The sequence below is a fragment of the Dioscorea cayenensis genome, chromosome 8 (genome assembly GCF_009730915.1).
Source record: "Dioscorea cayenensis subsp. rotundata cultivar TDr96_F1 chromosome 8, TDr96_F1_v2_PseudoChromosome.rev07_lg8_w22 25.fasta, whole genome shotgun sequence".
Lineage (NCBI taxonomy): Eukaryota > Viridiplantae > Streptophyta > Magnoliopsida > Dioscoreales > Dioscoreaceae > Dioscorea > Dioscorea cayenensis.
This window is the reverse complement of record NC_052478.1, coordinates 10,804,355-10,821,505: the sequence shown is the minus strand read 5'-3', so window position 1 is coordinate 10,821,505 and position 17,151 is coordinate 10,804,355. Positions and strand designations below refer to the sequence as shown.

General features: G+C 35.7%; 2 protein-coding genes across 2 annotated transcripts; both read left to right on the top strand.

Annotated features, from left to right (window-relative positions):
- Positions 1 to 1,937: 1,937 nt before the first annotated feature.
- LOC120267273 (exocyst complex component EXO70B2-like) lies at positions 1,938 to 2,711 on the top strand. Its single transcript, XM_039274949.1, has 2 exons — positions 1,938 to 2,088; positions 2,161 to 2,711. Exons 1-2 carry the CDS (start codon positions 1,938 to 1,940, stop codon positions 2,709 to 2,711), a joined length of 702 nt encoding a protein of 233 aa, XP_039130883.1.
- Positions 2,712 to 16,086: 13,375 nt separating this feature from the next.
- On the top strand, positions 16,087 to 16,812 carry LOC120267915 (11 kDa late embryogenesis abundant protein-like). Its single transcript, XM_039275591.1, has 2 exons — positions 16,087 to 16,242; positions 16,333 to 16,812. Exons 1-2 carry the CDS (start codon positions 16,135 to 16,137, stop codon positions 16,600 to 16,602), a joined length of 378 nt encoding a protein of 125 aa, XP_039131525.1. The 5' UTR covers positions 16,087 to 16,134; the 3' UTR covers positions 16,603 to 16,812.
- Positions 16,813 to 17,151: the final 339 nt, after the last annotated feature.

Sequence of the window (17,151 nt, the reverse complement as noted above, 5' to 3'; positions counted from 1 at the left end):
TGGACTCGCATGGTCAGAAATACTTCATCTCTTTTATTGATGATTATTCACGCTTTATGTATCTCTACTTGCTTGATAATAAGAGTGAAGCATTTGATGCTTTCAAGGTCTTTAAAGCTGAAGTAGAGAATCAATGTGGTAAGAAAATAAAGATCCTGAGATCAGATAGATATGGAGAATATTATGGTAAGTACACAGAGGATGGACAAGCACCAGATCCATTTGCGAAGTTTCTAAAAGAGCATGTTATTGTGGCCCAATACATTATGCCTGGCTCACCAGATCAAAATGGTGTAGCTGAAAGAAGAAACCACACTTTAATAGATATGGTAAGGAGTATGCTTAGCAACTCCAAACTTCCTCGATCTATGTGGACTGAGGCTCTTAAAACAGCAGCGTTTATATTAAACCGTGTTCCGACCAAGACAATTTCTAAAACTCCATTTGAATTGCTTAAAGGTTGGAAATTGAGTTTGCAACATATGCTTATTTGGGGTTGTCCAGCTGAAATAAGAATGTTTAATCCACATGAGAGAAAGTTGGACCAAATGACTATTAGCGGTTATTTTATTGGTTATGTCAAAATGTCCAAGGGTTATAGATTTTATTGTCCATCATATAGCACTAGAATTATGGAATCAAGAAATGCCAAATTTCTTGAGAATGACTTGATTAGTGGGAGTGATCAACCTCTAGACTTTAGTCTTGAAAAAGATCTTGAAGAAACTCTGGACACTAATCAAAGATTGATTGTTTCACATGATAACCATCAAGATTTGGAAGACATTAAAATGACAATCATTGAGGAACCACATCCTGTTGATCCAGTTGATTAAATCCCACAAAATCAATCTGAAGTTGTTGAGGAACAACTTCATCAAGAAGATAATGATGTGGCATTAAGAAGATCAATCATAATTAAGAAATCGGTAATATCTAGTGATTATGTTATGTATTTACAAGAATCTGACTATGATTTTAGAGCCACTGATGACCCTAAAACGTTTTCACAAGCTATTAGTTGTAGTAATTCTAAGTTGTGGTATGATGATATTGTTTATATATAATAGTAATAATAATGACATATGTCCTAATAGAATCCAAATCCTAATTTAATTAAAATTTAAATCATGGTTAGGATTAAAATTTAAATGTACTAATCATAATTAATTTTGGGTGTTCTCTTTAAATAAATTATTTGGTTGTCTTGGATTAAAATAAAAATCCTGAGACAAAAAAAAAAAACATACAAATTATAAAACTGCCCTTGAGAACATATTTCGAGGCAAAATGCAAACTACAAAAAAAATGCCCTTTGAGAACATATCTCGAGGCAAAGTGTAAATTACAAGATTGCCCTTGAGAACACATATCTCGAGGCAATCTCAAATCTTAGGATAGCCCAAATACGCATCCCGAAGTGAGGCTAAATTTCATATAGCTTGAGAACAGATCTCGAGACAACCCGAGAAAATGAAAATCCTAGGGTTCCCAAACACATATCCCGAGGTAGATTGAATTTTATTAATTTAATAAAATTTTGAAAATTTAATTAAAATTTAAAATTTTTATTTTATCCTCTCTTGAAATTTTATTAATTAAATTCAAAAAAAAATTCAAATTTTAAATTTTAAATTTAATTTTATCCTCTTTCTCTTGACTTGTTCCGCGAAGAGGTTATGGGTTAGGATTCTATGGGAGGGGGTTGGGATTGAGGATAAGGATAAAAAAAATCTTTTAAAAAGAGGTGACTGGTGAAGATAAAGAGGAGGGAATTGAAAAAAAAGAGAGTTTTTTAGAGAGTAAAAAAAATTCAGAAGAGAGAGAGAGGATTGGTGAAGAAGAACCGGCAAAGTTTTTTTCTTTCTTCCCCATATATCTACATGAATCCATATACATTAAAAAAAAATCGCCGTCATGGTTGAGTGGCTGAGATAATGCCGCCAATCATGCCAGATGTTGTTGTCGCAGCGTTGCCTGTCGCCAATGCTCACCATTGTTGTTGTCATCACTGCTGCATGTCGATGTTTACTGCTGCCGCTATCATCACCGTCACCGCTGCTGGTGTCACTGTCTCTGCTGGTGTTGGTGTTGTTGTTATTACTGCTGTTGTTCGCCATTGAAGCTGCCATGATCGCTGTTGTTGCGGTGATCTCTCAGTGATCTTCACCGAGTCTCCTACTCTTTGTGATAAGCGCTTCATCGAGGCTGTCAAGGGATGCACCATGCAGCTTCTTAACTTCGGTGACGCCATCGCTATTTGTCGGTGCTCGTCAGAGAAGATCTTTTGCATCCTTGGCATGTATGAGGCACTCTCTGGTATGATGTTGGAACTCCGCAGTATGCTCCCTGTTGAGCACGGGGAGCTCCTTCTCACTGAGGCCGAGGAGATATTGACTAGGCTCGGGGATACAACTAAAGGGACCTTTAATGAATTTGGCAATGATGGCCAAAATGAGAATTCAAAGAAGACAATGCCAAATAGTGGCGTACTCTATGTGATGAATAATCATGTGCTCTTGGTTTCTTATAAGGATTCTCTTGGTTTCCTCCTTGATGGGAACTCCCTTGATGATAGGAATCACCCAGAAGGCATTGAACAACGAGATGGAAATGGTGGTTTTGGTCTTGTGAGTCCCACTGCTCGTCGTTTACTTGCTTGCATCTCATATTTGGAGGCCAATCTTGAGGAAAAGAAATCAAAATTTTAGCATGATGGAGGGATGCAATATGTGTTCTTAATGAAGAAAAATGAAGCACTCTGAGTTTAGAGCTTTTTAGGTGCGCAGACGGCGCAGGTAGGTTCGGCATTATGCAACAAGCTATTTTAGATCTTCATGGGCATCGGCCGCTGCAAAGTGTTTATGGAATCAGAGGATGTCGGTGGTGATAATCACTATATAGAGAGTTTAGATCAAGTAGAACAAGTTTCTTATAGAAAACAACTTGTAATTCTCACACACTTGATCTTGAAAATTCACAAAAGCTCAAGAAACCAGTAAAACAGTGAAACAGAAATCAATGTTACAAAAACAATGATACCAGATTGTATATAACTCTGATTCTTCTCAAACTCAATACATACGAAGTTAAGATCAAGTACAACAACTTTCTTATAGAAACTTTGGATCAAAACACACTCAAAGAAGCAGGAAAATTCATACATCAACCAATACTCCAAGAAAAAACAAAACATTCTTACATAAGAACTCATAATATATCACTGTGAAAGTTTAGTGACCGAATTGAACTGAACCTGCTTCGTCACACCACACGCGTCAAATGCTCCTCAGCTGCACCGCTTGAGTCATTTCCATGCCTCGAACTTAATACAAAGCCCTTGATCATCAAATCTCAGCCATCCAGAACAAACACAATCCACATCTCTTCAAATGCCTCGAACTTAAACCCCTTGTCATGATGGATGAAATCTTGACCACACGATCTTTGGCTAACCCCGTTGAGATTGATTTTTCCTGCCTCAAACTATGTATTCTCTTGATCTTCAAATCCTGACCATCCATCACATTCCCACCCGATTCTTCAACCCGACTTAACGAGACTTTCAAACATAGGAAAAGACTGGCATACCCTCTACTTCTTATCAAATGACACCAGGACAAACTGAGCTGCAGCTTCACAGCTTCTTCTCTGCAATTGACTTCTGAAATTTACTTGATCTTCAATCAATTTCAACAAAATATCCCCTTGATTGAAGATGACAAACACCCATCTCACCTCTGAACTGTTTGTGCTTTTGGACACTGAGACATTTGGTAAATATATTTGCGACTTGTATATCAGTTGAGCAATAATTCAACTGAATTTTCTTCGTTGCTATAAGTTCTCAAACATGATGATATTTAACATCCATGTGCTTTGTTCTTCCATGAAGAGCTGGATTCTTTGCAATAGCAATGCAAGACTTATTGTCACACCAAATCGAGTTCTTTCGCTTCACAAATTAACCCACAATCATATAAATTTTTCTCCATCCATAAACTCCCGACGATGAAGTGAACTTAATGATATGTATTCGACTTTTAGTAGATGATAAGGCCATAATTTCCCGCTTCTTTGAAGCCCGAAAACAAACGACTCGAGCCTAGATTAAAGACATAACCTCGATGTGCTTTTCCTGTCCTCCTTATCACCACACCAATCACTATCACAGTAACCTTCAAGCACACACTCAACTTCACAATTATACTGAATTCCAAAATTTAAAGAACCAGCAAAATACCTCAGCACTTGCTTAGCAGCTCCCAGATGAATTCTTGTAGGATTTTGCATGTATCTAGATAATTGGTTTACAGCAAACACCAAATCAGGTCTAGTATGAGTCAAGTATAGCAATTTGCCAACTAATCTTCTATAGTTAGTTGCATCGTAGCTCTCGCTTCTTGAGTGAGTTGCAATTTTGTACACTGACTCATTGGCACATTCTATCGCCTTTACATCCCTGCATATTGAACTGCTTCAACATCTCTTTTGCATACCTCTTCTGTGAAACATGTATACCTTGACTGCTTTGATATATTTCTAACCCCAGAAAATATTTAATTAGACCTAAATCTGACATCTCAAACTCCTGTTTCATTGTTGCCTTGAATTCCTCCACCATCTCCATTGATGATCCTAAGAAAATTAAATCATCAACATACACACACATCAACAACATCTCTCCTTCATTCTTTATCTTCCTATACAAGGTATGTTCTGTCTCACTTCTACTGAAATTCTGTGACTCAAACCATCCATCTAACCTTGCATACCAGGCTCTTGGGGCTTGTTTTAAACCATACAAAGCTTTAAATAATTTATACACTTGATCTTCTTTTCCCTGCACTTCAAATCCCTTGGGTTGTGAAACATACACTTCTTCTTCAAGTGTTCCATTCAGAAAGGCTGATTTAACATCCAATTGAAAAATTGGCCAGCCTCTTTGTGCTCCAAGTGCTAAACCATCCTCACTGTCTCCATTCTTGCCACAGGAGCAAAGACCTCTTCATAATCAATCCCAAATTTTTGAACATAGCCTTTAGCAACTAGCCTGCCTTTATACTTGTCAATCTCACCATTAGGTTTTAATTTGGTCTTGTATATCCACTTGACTCCAATTGCCTTCTTTCCTGTTGGTAATTCACAAAGCTTCCAGGTTTTATTTTTTCTGAATTGCATCAATTTCAACTGACATTGCTTGTCTCCAATGATCTGATTTCTCAGCTTCTTCATAACAGCTTGGATCAGTTACATTTAATGCAAATGAACAGCTCTCATACAAATCTTTCAGTGTTCTAACTTTCTGAGTTGGAGACTCATCAATACTAGAATCTGATTCTGGATCTTTCTGAACTGCAGAATTACCATTCCCACTGTTTCTACCAATTCCAGCACTTGATTCAAGTTGATTTCTAGTTGCTTGAGTTTCTACAACTGAATCTAATCTTCTTTTCTGTAAAACTATCATCTTTGATGTTTGATCATCCAATGCTGTCCACTGCCAGAATTCTGACTCCACAAACCTCACATCTCTGCTGATCAAAACTCTCCCTGAATTTGGCAAATAAATTCTGTAAGCTTTTTCATTTAAACAATAACCAATGAAAATCCCTTTTACTGCCCTATCATCCAGCTTCTGTAATTTTTGTATAGGCACATGTACCATAGCTACACAACCAAATACTCTTAAATGAGAAACTTTGGGCTTTAATTCAAACCAAGCTTCATAAGGTGTTCTTCCCCAAACTGCAAAAGTTGGTGATACATTGGACAGATACACTGCTGTTAAAATTGCCTCAGCCCAGAAACTTTTGGGTAAGTTACTAGTCTTGAGCATACTTCTTGCCTTCTCCACCAAAGTCCTATTTTTCCTTTCAGCTACACCATTCTGCTGAGGAGAATAAGGAGAAGTTAATTCATGCTTTATACCCCTCTGATCATAGAAATCCTAAAACTCTTTTGACATAAATTCTCCACCTCTATCTGTTCTGAGAATCCTAAACTGATTCCCTGATTGTCTTTCCACCATTGTGACAAATTTTTTAAAACAACTGAGTACTTCATACTTGAATTTCAGAATATACACCCAGCACATCCTTGAAAAATCATCAATGAAAAGCAGAAAATATTTAACTCCACCATTAGATTCTGTCTGCATAGGACCACATACATCAGCATGTACAAGATGAAGTCTTCTTCTAGCACTCCAAGACTTGCCAGACTGAAATGGACACCTTGTTAGCTTTCCAAATATACATTCTTCACAATGATTTTTTTCTTTTTTTCAACTTCGAGTAAACCCAGAACCATCTCCCTGCCGAGCAAAGCGGCTTCAATCCCCTGAAAAATTCAGGTGCCCATACCTTCTATGCCACAACATTGCCAATTCTTCATTTTTGGCTAAATTGATCCGCTCTTGACTTGAAAAACTCCACAGGAAAGCAGATTATTAGTATTCTTCGAATTTTTGAATAAGATTACGCCAGTTCTCCCATCTCTAATGACACAGCCATCTTCTTTACTGAAATTAACATCATAACCTCCCTCAATTAGCTGTCCTACACTCAATAGATTATGTGCCAACAAAGGTACATACTGCACACCATCAATCAATCTCAATTGCCCATCAAACATTTTTATTGCAACCCGAACCTCCGCCACACACATTTAATTCTTTATTATCACCCAGTCTGATCTTGTGTTGCAATGTTTCATCAAGACTATGAAATAACTCTCTTCTTCCAGTCATATGACTAGATGTTCCACTATCCAACAACCATATAGATGAGTTCTCCACACCTTGCCCATCATGAACCATGAACAAATGCCCATACTCACCCTCATTTACAACATTAGATGAACTGCCTGCTTCATTTGTATTTCTATTCTGTGTAGACCAGCAATGAGACTGATAATGCCCAAATTTCTTACATTTAAAGCATTGAATATTCTGCAATCCTCCTCTACTGAATCCCCTTCCAAACTGCCTTTGACCTCTTCCAAATCTGCCAAAAGCTCTTGCACCACCTCTACTGAATTCTCCTGAATTATGTTGTGCTTGCATACTTGCTCTTTGATCACCATATCTTGAACTCTCACCAGCTCTTCCTCTATCTCTAGTCCTTCCAAACCTACCTCTTCCTCTCCAATTAGTTCCACCACTCCTGGAACCTCCCTGCATCATAAAAGCTTCATGTCTCTCTGGCCTTTCAGTAAATTGATTAAATCTGGCCTTTCAGTAAATTGATTAAATCTGGCCTCATGAGCTTGAAGAGAGCCACTCAATTCATCAAGAGTCACCTTTGACATATCCCTTGCCTTTTCAATTGAAGTCACTACATGTACAAATCTTGATGACAGGCTTCTCATCACCTTCAAAACTACTTCAGAATCCTTTAAATCACTTCCCATACCTCTGATCTGATTTACCATAGCTAAAACTCTTGTAATATAATGCTAAACTGTTTCATCTTCTTTCATCTGTAAAAGATCAAACCTTTGTCTCAAAGTTTGCTTCCTAACTGACACCATTCTTGATGTCCCCTGATTCTCATTCTTTATATGATCCCAGGCCTCCTTTGCAGAGTCAAACCTCACAATTCTATGCAATATAGTCTCATCCACAGCTTGCTGTAACGAAAAAAGAGCCTTTGCATCATCTTCACTTTCTTTCTCAGTTGGTTTTTCTGCACTAATGCCTTCCTCAATCACTTTCCAAAGCCTTTGGGATCTAAAAAAGGTCTTCATTCTATAGCTCCAACTCTCATACCCATCTCCTCTGAAAATAGGCAAAAGTGTGTAAGATATATCAGGTGTTGGAGCAGATGATGAGCTTAAAGCCATTGACTGAGTGGTTTTTACTTCCTCCTTACTCATCAAGCCTTCTTAAACCACCTCACACAACTACACAGTTCAACAAAAATATAAGAACAACCAGCAGCACGAAAAAACACCAGCAAACAACAATCTCAACTTCTCCAACACCTACACACAGACATAAAACAACAACCACCACCAGAAACCCAGATCTTTCACCATACAGCTCTGATACCACTGATAATCACTATATAGAGACTTTAGATCAAGTAGAACAAGTTTCTTATAGAAAACAACTTGTAATTCTCACACACTTGATCTTGAAAATTCACAAAAGCTCAAGAAACCAGTAAACACAGTGAAACAGAAATCAATGTTACAAAAACAATGATACCAGATTGTATATAACTCTGATTCTTCTCAAACTCAATACATACGAAGCTAAGATCAAGTACAACAACTTTCTTATAGAAACTTTGGATCAAAACACACTCAAAGAAGCAGGAAAATTCATACATCAACCAATACTCCAAGAAAAAACAAAACATTCTTACATAAGAACTCATAATATATCACTGTGAAAGTTTAGTGACCGAATTGAATTGAACATGCTTCGTCACACCACACGCGTCAAATGCTCCTCAGCTGCACCGCTTGAGTCATTTCCATGCCTCGAACTTAATACAAAGCCCTTGATCATCAAATCTCAGCCATCCAGAACAAACACAATCCACATCTCTTCAAATGCCTCGAACTTAAACCCCTTGTCATGATGGATGAAATCTTGACCACACGATCTTTGGCTAACCCCGTTGAGATTGATTTTTCCTGCCTCAAACTATGTATTCTCTTGATCTTCAAATCCTGACCATCCATCACATTCCCACTGATTCTTCAACTGACTTAACAGACTTTCAAACATAGGAAAAGACTGACATACCCTCTACTTCTTATCAAATGACACCAGGACAAACTGAGCTGCAGCTTCACTGCTTCTTCTCTGCAATTGACTTCTGAAATTTACTTGATCTTCAATCAATTTCAACAGGTGGCACCCTTGGTCTTTCTGCCCTTGGTTCATATGAAGAGCTGTATGGGAAATAAACAAATATGTTCAGGGTTGAGAAATCGGAGATGATGGATGAGTCATGTGCTCCACCGTGAATCATTTGGTGCTGTCAAACACACTGGAGATGAACCTTGTCAGTGAATAGCAAGGAGGCTTTGAGTTCAATAGTTTAATACCATATAGAGTGAATGTCAAAGATTTGAAATAATGAAATAAAATATACATATATATATATATAATTAAGCAGCATGCATGAATAAAATAAATAATTCGGATGATCCTGAACATGAAGATGAGTTTTGGAAGTGATGATGAAGGGGATAGAGCTCAGCAAGGGATTATCAAAGTTCACTGAGGATTGTAGAGCTTTCAGGACGGTTTTCAGAAGGATTATGAAGAAGCACATCTACAATGATCCACTTGGTCCCATATTGTCCGTGAACAAGAAGCTTGTTGCAGAGAAGCTTGCTGAGGAGGCTGAAGGTGATGAAGATATCAACTTGGAGTCTAGAATGGGAGAGACTGGGGAGAATAATGAGATTGTTCCTGAAAAGTTATAGGATGAGGATGGAGGTAATAATCCTGATACCTCCACTGAGAAGTATGAATCATGTCCATCAGTAAAGGAAACAGAGTCTGGTTCAAGGGAACTCAGAGGTAAAGAAAATGATGCTCTTAGAATGAATGAAGAATCAGAAGAGCTGGATAAAAATGAGTTTGAGAAGTCGAAGGAGAAAGTTTTTTTTTTTTTTACCTAGCAAATCTTCAATACTTGACTGCCTCTGTCAAAGTCATGCTATCAATCTTGCATTTAGGCTAATTAAGGAAATAGTCTCATTTGGCAATATATCACAGCATAATAAATATAACAAATTGCTCTTCATGCTCTTGGAAGAGGAAAGTTTGCAGGCAACTCACAAAATCTTCGACATGATAATGAGGTAAAACAACAGCTGCCCAATGTTTGGAGAATATGGTATGGCTTTTGTGTTTAACGAAAAATATGCCAGTGAGTAATGCAAAATTCAAAACAATCATGTTCCCCATAATTAATTTCAAGGATTCTCATGACTCCAAGACAATCAAAAGAACAACCAAGGAATCTCCTTTCCATGCCAATCCCACCAAACACGTTTAGTATGCAAGAAAGCTCGGCACATGGATCAATGGTAAATATAGATATACATATATTATCTCGCATCACTCGGCAACCAACCGTGTTATCATTGTTTAAGTAGTCCAAAAACCCAGTAATTTGTGGCTGCATCACTGGAGGCGTGGTGGAGAAGGAGAAGGATGATGATGGTGATAGACTGGAACTTGGCAGGGATAATGACCATGATCTCCAGCATAATTAACCAGCATATGTAGTATGCCATGGGGACACTACTTTGTTCCATTCGATAAAACACCCTTGCATGAGATACCATCATGGAAGAACAGCTGGTGTAAACCCTGTAGGAAATGTGGCATTTGAAGCATCAGACATGGACATTTCACTTTGTTCTTTTCAATGTCCTTAACTTGGTTGATGTCTGTATGACTTTTGATATAAAAAGAAATTAAAAAAAAAAATGAAAAGCATGCATACATGCATGGAAAGAAAAATAAAATATATAAAACTAAAAAAAAGAGAAGCAGCATGCATACTTGCATGTTTAAAAAAAAAATAATAAATGATAATAATAATAAAAAGGCATCCCACACCACGAAAGAGACATTTGTAATATATAATAATAATAATAATAATAATAATAATAATAAATGCACATGAAATATGTAGTGCATCCGTTGTCATTATATATAAATTCAAAAGTAAAAAATAAAATAAAATAAATAAATAAAAATAATGAAAATGAAAAATAAAAAAAGTTGAGAAGTGTGCATGTGATATACTCACATGCATTCTAAAAAAAATACATAAATAAATAAATAAATAGAGCCCACTATGAAAAGTGTGGATTAAAATAAATAATAAAAAAAAAGAAAAGAAGCTGAAAATGATATGCAAGCAAATGGATAGCAAAGAAATATGCACTGTTAATCTCAAAGCACCGATAAGGGTGCTTATCTTGAGGTAGTAGCTAAATTTATCTCAAGGCAACAATGAGATATATATTGCAATGCGATGATAAGGCGTAGGCAGTGGTGACTTATTTCGAGACGACAACAAAAGAAAAAAATTGTTATTTTAAGATGGCAATCAGGCAGCCAACGCAGTGGCAAGGTACAGGCAGCGGCAATGATATAATATATATATATATATATAAAAAAGTGATGTAATAAATATGTTTATATAATAAAATAACAGGATTTATAATTCACAAATCTTCTTGCTTTTACTTGTACTTTTGCTCTTAATCGGAGATTCCCAAGATACTATCTAGGGTAATTAATAATAGAGGCTTGCCTCTATTAGAAATGAAATAACCCACGAAGCAAATATGATATTTGTGCTTCGATGTATCGTCTGGTGTCTACAGCTATGAATGATGAGATGGAATCCATGGCACATAATGGTGTTTGGGGTCTAGTCAAGTTGCCTGAAGGGGCGAAAGCCATTGGGTGTAAGTGGGTCTACATAATAAAGAAAGACTTATTAGGCAACATTGAGCGTTACAAAGCTAGATTGATTGCTAAAGGATTTACTCAAAAAGAGGGCATCAACTATAGTGAGACTTTTTCTCCTATTTTGAAAAAGGAATCATTTTGTATTATTATGGCATTAGTTACTCATTTTGACTTGGAGTTCATCCGATGGATGTGAAAACGGCTTTTCTTCTCTATTGGAGGTGAAAGCTTGATTTGCAAGCCTAAGAAATCTATATACGGGATGAAATAAGCGTCCCGACAGTGGTATTTGAAGTTTCACGATGTTGTCTCAACATTCGGTTTTGTTGAGAACATTAATCAATGCATATACTATAAGGATCAATGCATATACTATAAAGACAGTGGGAGTAAGTTTTGCTTTTTAGTCCTATATGTTAATGATATTTTGCTTGCAACCAATGATAAGGGTATGATGTATGAGGTGAAACGATTTCTCTCTAAAAATTTTGATATGAAAGATATGGACGAGCTAGGCATCTTATATCATTGCCATTAAGATACATAGAGACAGATCCCATGGTGTTTTGGATTTGTCTCAGGAAGCCTATATTAATAAATTTCTTGAGAGATTCGGGATAAAAAATTGTTCGCCTAGTGTTGCGCCTATTGTGAGAGGTGACAAGTTTAACTTGGACCAGTGTCCTACAAATAACTTGGAAAAGAAACAGATGGAAAATATCCCGTATGCTTTAACCATTGGAAGCCTTATGTATGCTCAGGTTTGTATGAGACCGGACATTGAGTATGCTATGGGGATGTTGGGAAGATATCAAAGTAATCCAGGGATTTACTACTGGAAAGCTGCAAAGAAAGTAATCAGGTACCTTCATGGTACGAAGGAGTATAAGCTTACATACAGAAGATCAGATGACTTGGAGGTCATTGAGTACTCAGATTCAGATTATGCTGGCTGTCTTGACTATGGAGATCAGCATCCGATTACATTTTCATGTTGGCTGGTGGTGCTATCTCATGGAGGAGTTCAAAACACACTTTGGTTGCTACTTCCACTATGGAAGCATAGTTTGTTTCATGTTTCGAGGTGAGTTCCCAGGGTATTTGGTTGAGGAGTTTCATATCAGGGCTTAGAATTATTGATTTTATATCTAAGCCATTAAGGATGTATTGTGATAATTCTGTTGCTGTGTTTTTTTCTCTAAGAATAATAAGAGTGGTAGTCGAAGTAAACACATCGACATTAAGTATTTGGCATGAAAGGAACGCGTGAATGCCGGTGAAGTAACCATTCAACACATTAGCAAAGAGTTGATGATTGCAGATCCTTTGACGAAAGGAATCTCACCGAAGTTGTTTAGAGATCATGTTGAACATATGGGTTTGGTTATTCTCTATGAACAATTAATATCACTTTAGTATTGAACTCTTAAACATTTATTTATTTATTTATTTGTCTTCTTTTTAAGCATATACATTAAGTTTGAAAATGACAATTATTAAGTTTATGCATTATTAGTTTGCGTGTGTTGGATTTGAATAAGCATCTGGCTTATTCATTATGATAAAATGGCATATATAGGTTTTGCATTAAAGAGAGATTGTATCGTGATGCATGGAAGGTAATACTCAGTTATAATGATGACTTACCGCCATGATTCGTGTAATTTATTTCTTTGATGTAGACATATGGTTTTATGGGTTGATGTGAATGAATATTAAGTTACCTATAATAAAGTTGGACCAAGTGGAAGAATGTTAGTTTGAGTTCTATTCTGAATTAACTTCATGATGATATTAATCTAATCTAAATTTAAACTACATAAAGTGGTCCATGACTTTATCTAATATGAGTCCTAAGTTAACCCTAACTAGCACTTTGGATAATGGGCTACTTAAGTTTTAAGTAGAGTTAATCCTAGTTCCGCCACTGCCTAGCTCCATCGGTGGAAGAGTCCCTAGTTACTTCAAGCGTAGACTCCAAGCTCTCGTCGTCTTCAACAATTTGCTATGACTGGAGGTAAGTGATCCTGCTTCCGCATATAATATACGACATAGATGTTGTAATTAAGTTTGATGAAATCTAACAACATAATCACCCAACCTCTAGTATTGCGGGTAGAGTTCCATGTTCTATTTAGGCGGTAATAATTACTATTTTTTAATAAGCTATTTTCTTTATTTTCTTAAATTAAAAGTTTTTTAATTTGATATTTGAATTTTTATATTATTGTTAATTTCAAATTTTTACTTTACGTTCAGGGTAACATAAGAGATTTAAAATATACATATTTCTAATATTATGAAATATATAACATATATCACTAATCTATTTTAAATAGTAAATAAGATTAATTTGTTTAATCAAATCAAAATATTTTTCTTTTGTATATCCATTGGAAGAAAAAAATCTTCCCATAGTATTAATTTATTAATTAAAAAAAATCATGAAACTTGCACTGCAACCCAAATTCCCTCATGTACATGAAATATTCAAAAATGAAAACTTACCCCTCATCAAGTAAAAAATGTATTTTAGAAATTAATTAGTTTTATTAAGAAATCATGATATATAGAAGAAATTTAAAACCCATATTATTTGTAACCAATTGAAATAGTAGCGCAAAGGCAATTTTTCATTTTTAGAATTGACGCATGTGAGACATGTGTTTGTTTTATTTACGTATACTTAATTCTTAAACAAGTGTAACTTACAAAAAAATATTTACAAATAACCATTGTAAAAAAAAATGTGAGCTTAATTAATTAGTGGAAAACCAATATTAAGTTATTCACATTAATATAAAAGAAACCCCAAAAATGCCCTATTTTAGAAAAAGTTATATATGTATGCACATCCCTGCAAAACCATCTACACAAACATTATAAAATATAGACTCTTTATGTAAATAGAAAGATTTATGAAAAATTTTGAAAGGTTCATTCTTTTAATAATTTACATCAGTCCTTTGGATTAAAATGCAGTTACAAAAATTACATTTCAAAATATATTTATATTAATATTTAAAGTAAAAAAATTATGTTTTTCTTTAATAAAAACAAGAAGACTACATCTGATGATGTGGGTGTTGGATGGCAATCCTATACTTACAACTGAAAACTCATTATCATCATTATGTTCAACAAAACTTAAATTTTATTTTTCACAATAGAGCCAGTACTGATAGGCTAAAACTCTTTTTAGTGTGTAAAATCATTAACCTAAATTTTAAAACACTACTTGTTACTGTGCCTTAATTTTGTCCATTTTCTTTGAAGGTGTATATGTGAAAGAAAAACTCAAAAAAGTGTTTTGTTGCACATATACCCTTGAAATTTTCCATATTTTATAAAAGTCCTTATAACACCTGAAGTCCATTAGGGGTAAGTAAAAAACTCCGGATCCAATGATCCGATCTGATATCCGATTTATTGACCATAATTTTTTGGGTACCCGATCCAAATTTTTTAGATGCAAACCGGGTCGGATCCGAGTCGAGAGAAATTAAAAATCGGGTATTCGAATTCGATCCGGTTTTTAATTTTTATTATATATAATAATTTTAAATTTTATATGGTCTAAAAAGTATATAAAAACCAAATCCCTCATCTCAACCCTTGAAAAGTTATATATATATAATATGTCATTAATAAATTTAAATTTTATAAGGATCAAAAATAAAAAATATCCAAATGCCTAATCAAATAACTTAAAGAGTATATATACTCATATATATATATATATATATAAATTGTATAGGGTTAAAAATAAAAAAGAAAAAATTTCAAACCTTTGCCTCCCATTCACCGATAGCCATTACCCCGTCTATTGTCTCTAGTCTCTAGTCTTCATTCAAATCTTTTCTCTCTAGCAACCTCCCATTCACCGATAGCCATTACCCCGTCTATTGTCTCTAGTCTCTAGTCTTCATTCAAATCTTTTCTCTCTAGCAACTAATGATCATTATTGATGAGACGTTTGATGCTTCAGAAGTTATTTGAATTCTTTTTTTTGTAATGTTTAATTTTTTATAAAACTCTTTATTATTTTTGTTATGACTTTTGTTGTGTCAAAGAATAATATAAGAGTTTAATGCTAAGTTGTAAGTTTTTCATATTTGTTTTCTTTATGTTATGTTGTTATATAAATCAAATTCATGGAGTAAATAAAACTTAAATTCAGATCCGTATATCCGATTTGGTTTAAACTGGGTACCTGATTTTCAGTACTGGTACTGAAAATCGGGTACCCAGTTTAAACCGGATCAGATACAGGTTAAGTTTTTGTCGATCCGAAAAATCAGATACCTGGTTTTAAAAATCGGATCGGGTACCCGATTTTGCTCACCTCTAAAGGCCATGGACCGAACTCATCAGTCTAATCTCCATCAAACGAATCGCAGCCTTACACATACATCAGTCCATCAAATCTCTATGCTCCACTTGTCGCAAAAAAGACCGCTGAAAGCCAAACGATAACGGTTGAACCGCTTTAACTATTACCACGTCTTTAGCCACGTAAACCCCTAATGTCATGCAAATGCTTGATTGACCTACACGTGTCCCATATCTGTTCCTTAATATTATCTAGCTATATAAACTCCACATTTGTTTAGGGTTTCCTCAAACTCAAATTCAAACTCAAACACATCCAAAACAAAGAAAAATCCTTAGAGAAGATGCAAACTGGAAAGAATGCCATGGCTTCTGTAAAGGAGAAGGCTGAGAACGCAGCAGCTTCAGCCAAGGCCGGCATGGAGAAAACTAAGGCCACTGTGCAAGAAAATGTAAGAAAATCATAAATTAGGGTTAGGGTTTGAGTATATATATATATATATTTGTTGGTTATTATTTATTTGGTTATGAATGGGGTGTAGGTGGCCAAGATGACAACAAGGAATCCGGTGGAGAAGGAGGCAGCGGAGGAAAGGAAGGAGGAGAGGAAGGCGGTGGCGGAGGAGGAGAAGAGGGCGCAGCAAGAGAGGAACCGGGCGGAGAAGGAGCAGACTAGGACTGGTGCTGTCTCTGGCTACCCTAGTGGGATGAGTGGAATAGCTATTGGGCATCACCAACCCACCGCCGGCCACACCGCCGGCACTACAACCACTACTGGGACTACCGGGACTACTGGTGCTCGTTATACTTAGAAGAGTTTGAAGGAGTTTTTCTTGTTTGTTTGTTTGTGTTTGGATGGCTGGTTTTAGTGTGTGTGTGTGTGTGTATTGTTAAGTAATAAGCACTTGCTAGTGTGTGCTTTTATTGTACTATTGTTGTACTATTTTAAGTATTTAGGTTGTGTCATGAGAAATAAATAATCAACTAATGGATCAGTACTGTTCTACTAGAATTTTATCTTGAGATTGGTTTGGAGCAGTGTGCCAAAATAGATGTCCTAAAATTCTGTTCTTTTTAGAGAGAGAGAGAGAGAGAGAGAGAGAGGGTGATTGTTTCATTTTGTGCGATGTTAAAATTGTTAAGTAGTGCAATACATTAGCATTTGGTGTAGGTAGGTAGGTTGGTTTGATTATTGGCATCAATGGAACTGCATGGCTCCGCGAGGGGATCAAGAGACACTTGTTCCCTTGGTAATTTTTCTTTCTAGAAATGGATTTTGAATATTTTTCCATTGCACGAAGTTGTGTTAATTAGATAACCAAGTAAACGTACAAGCTGGTGGCTAAGCTTTAATTTTAAAA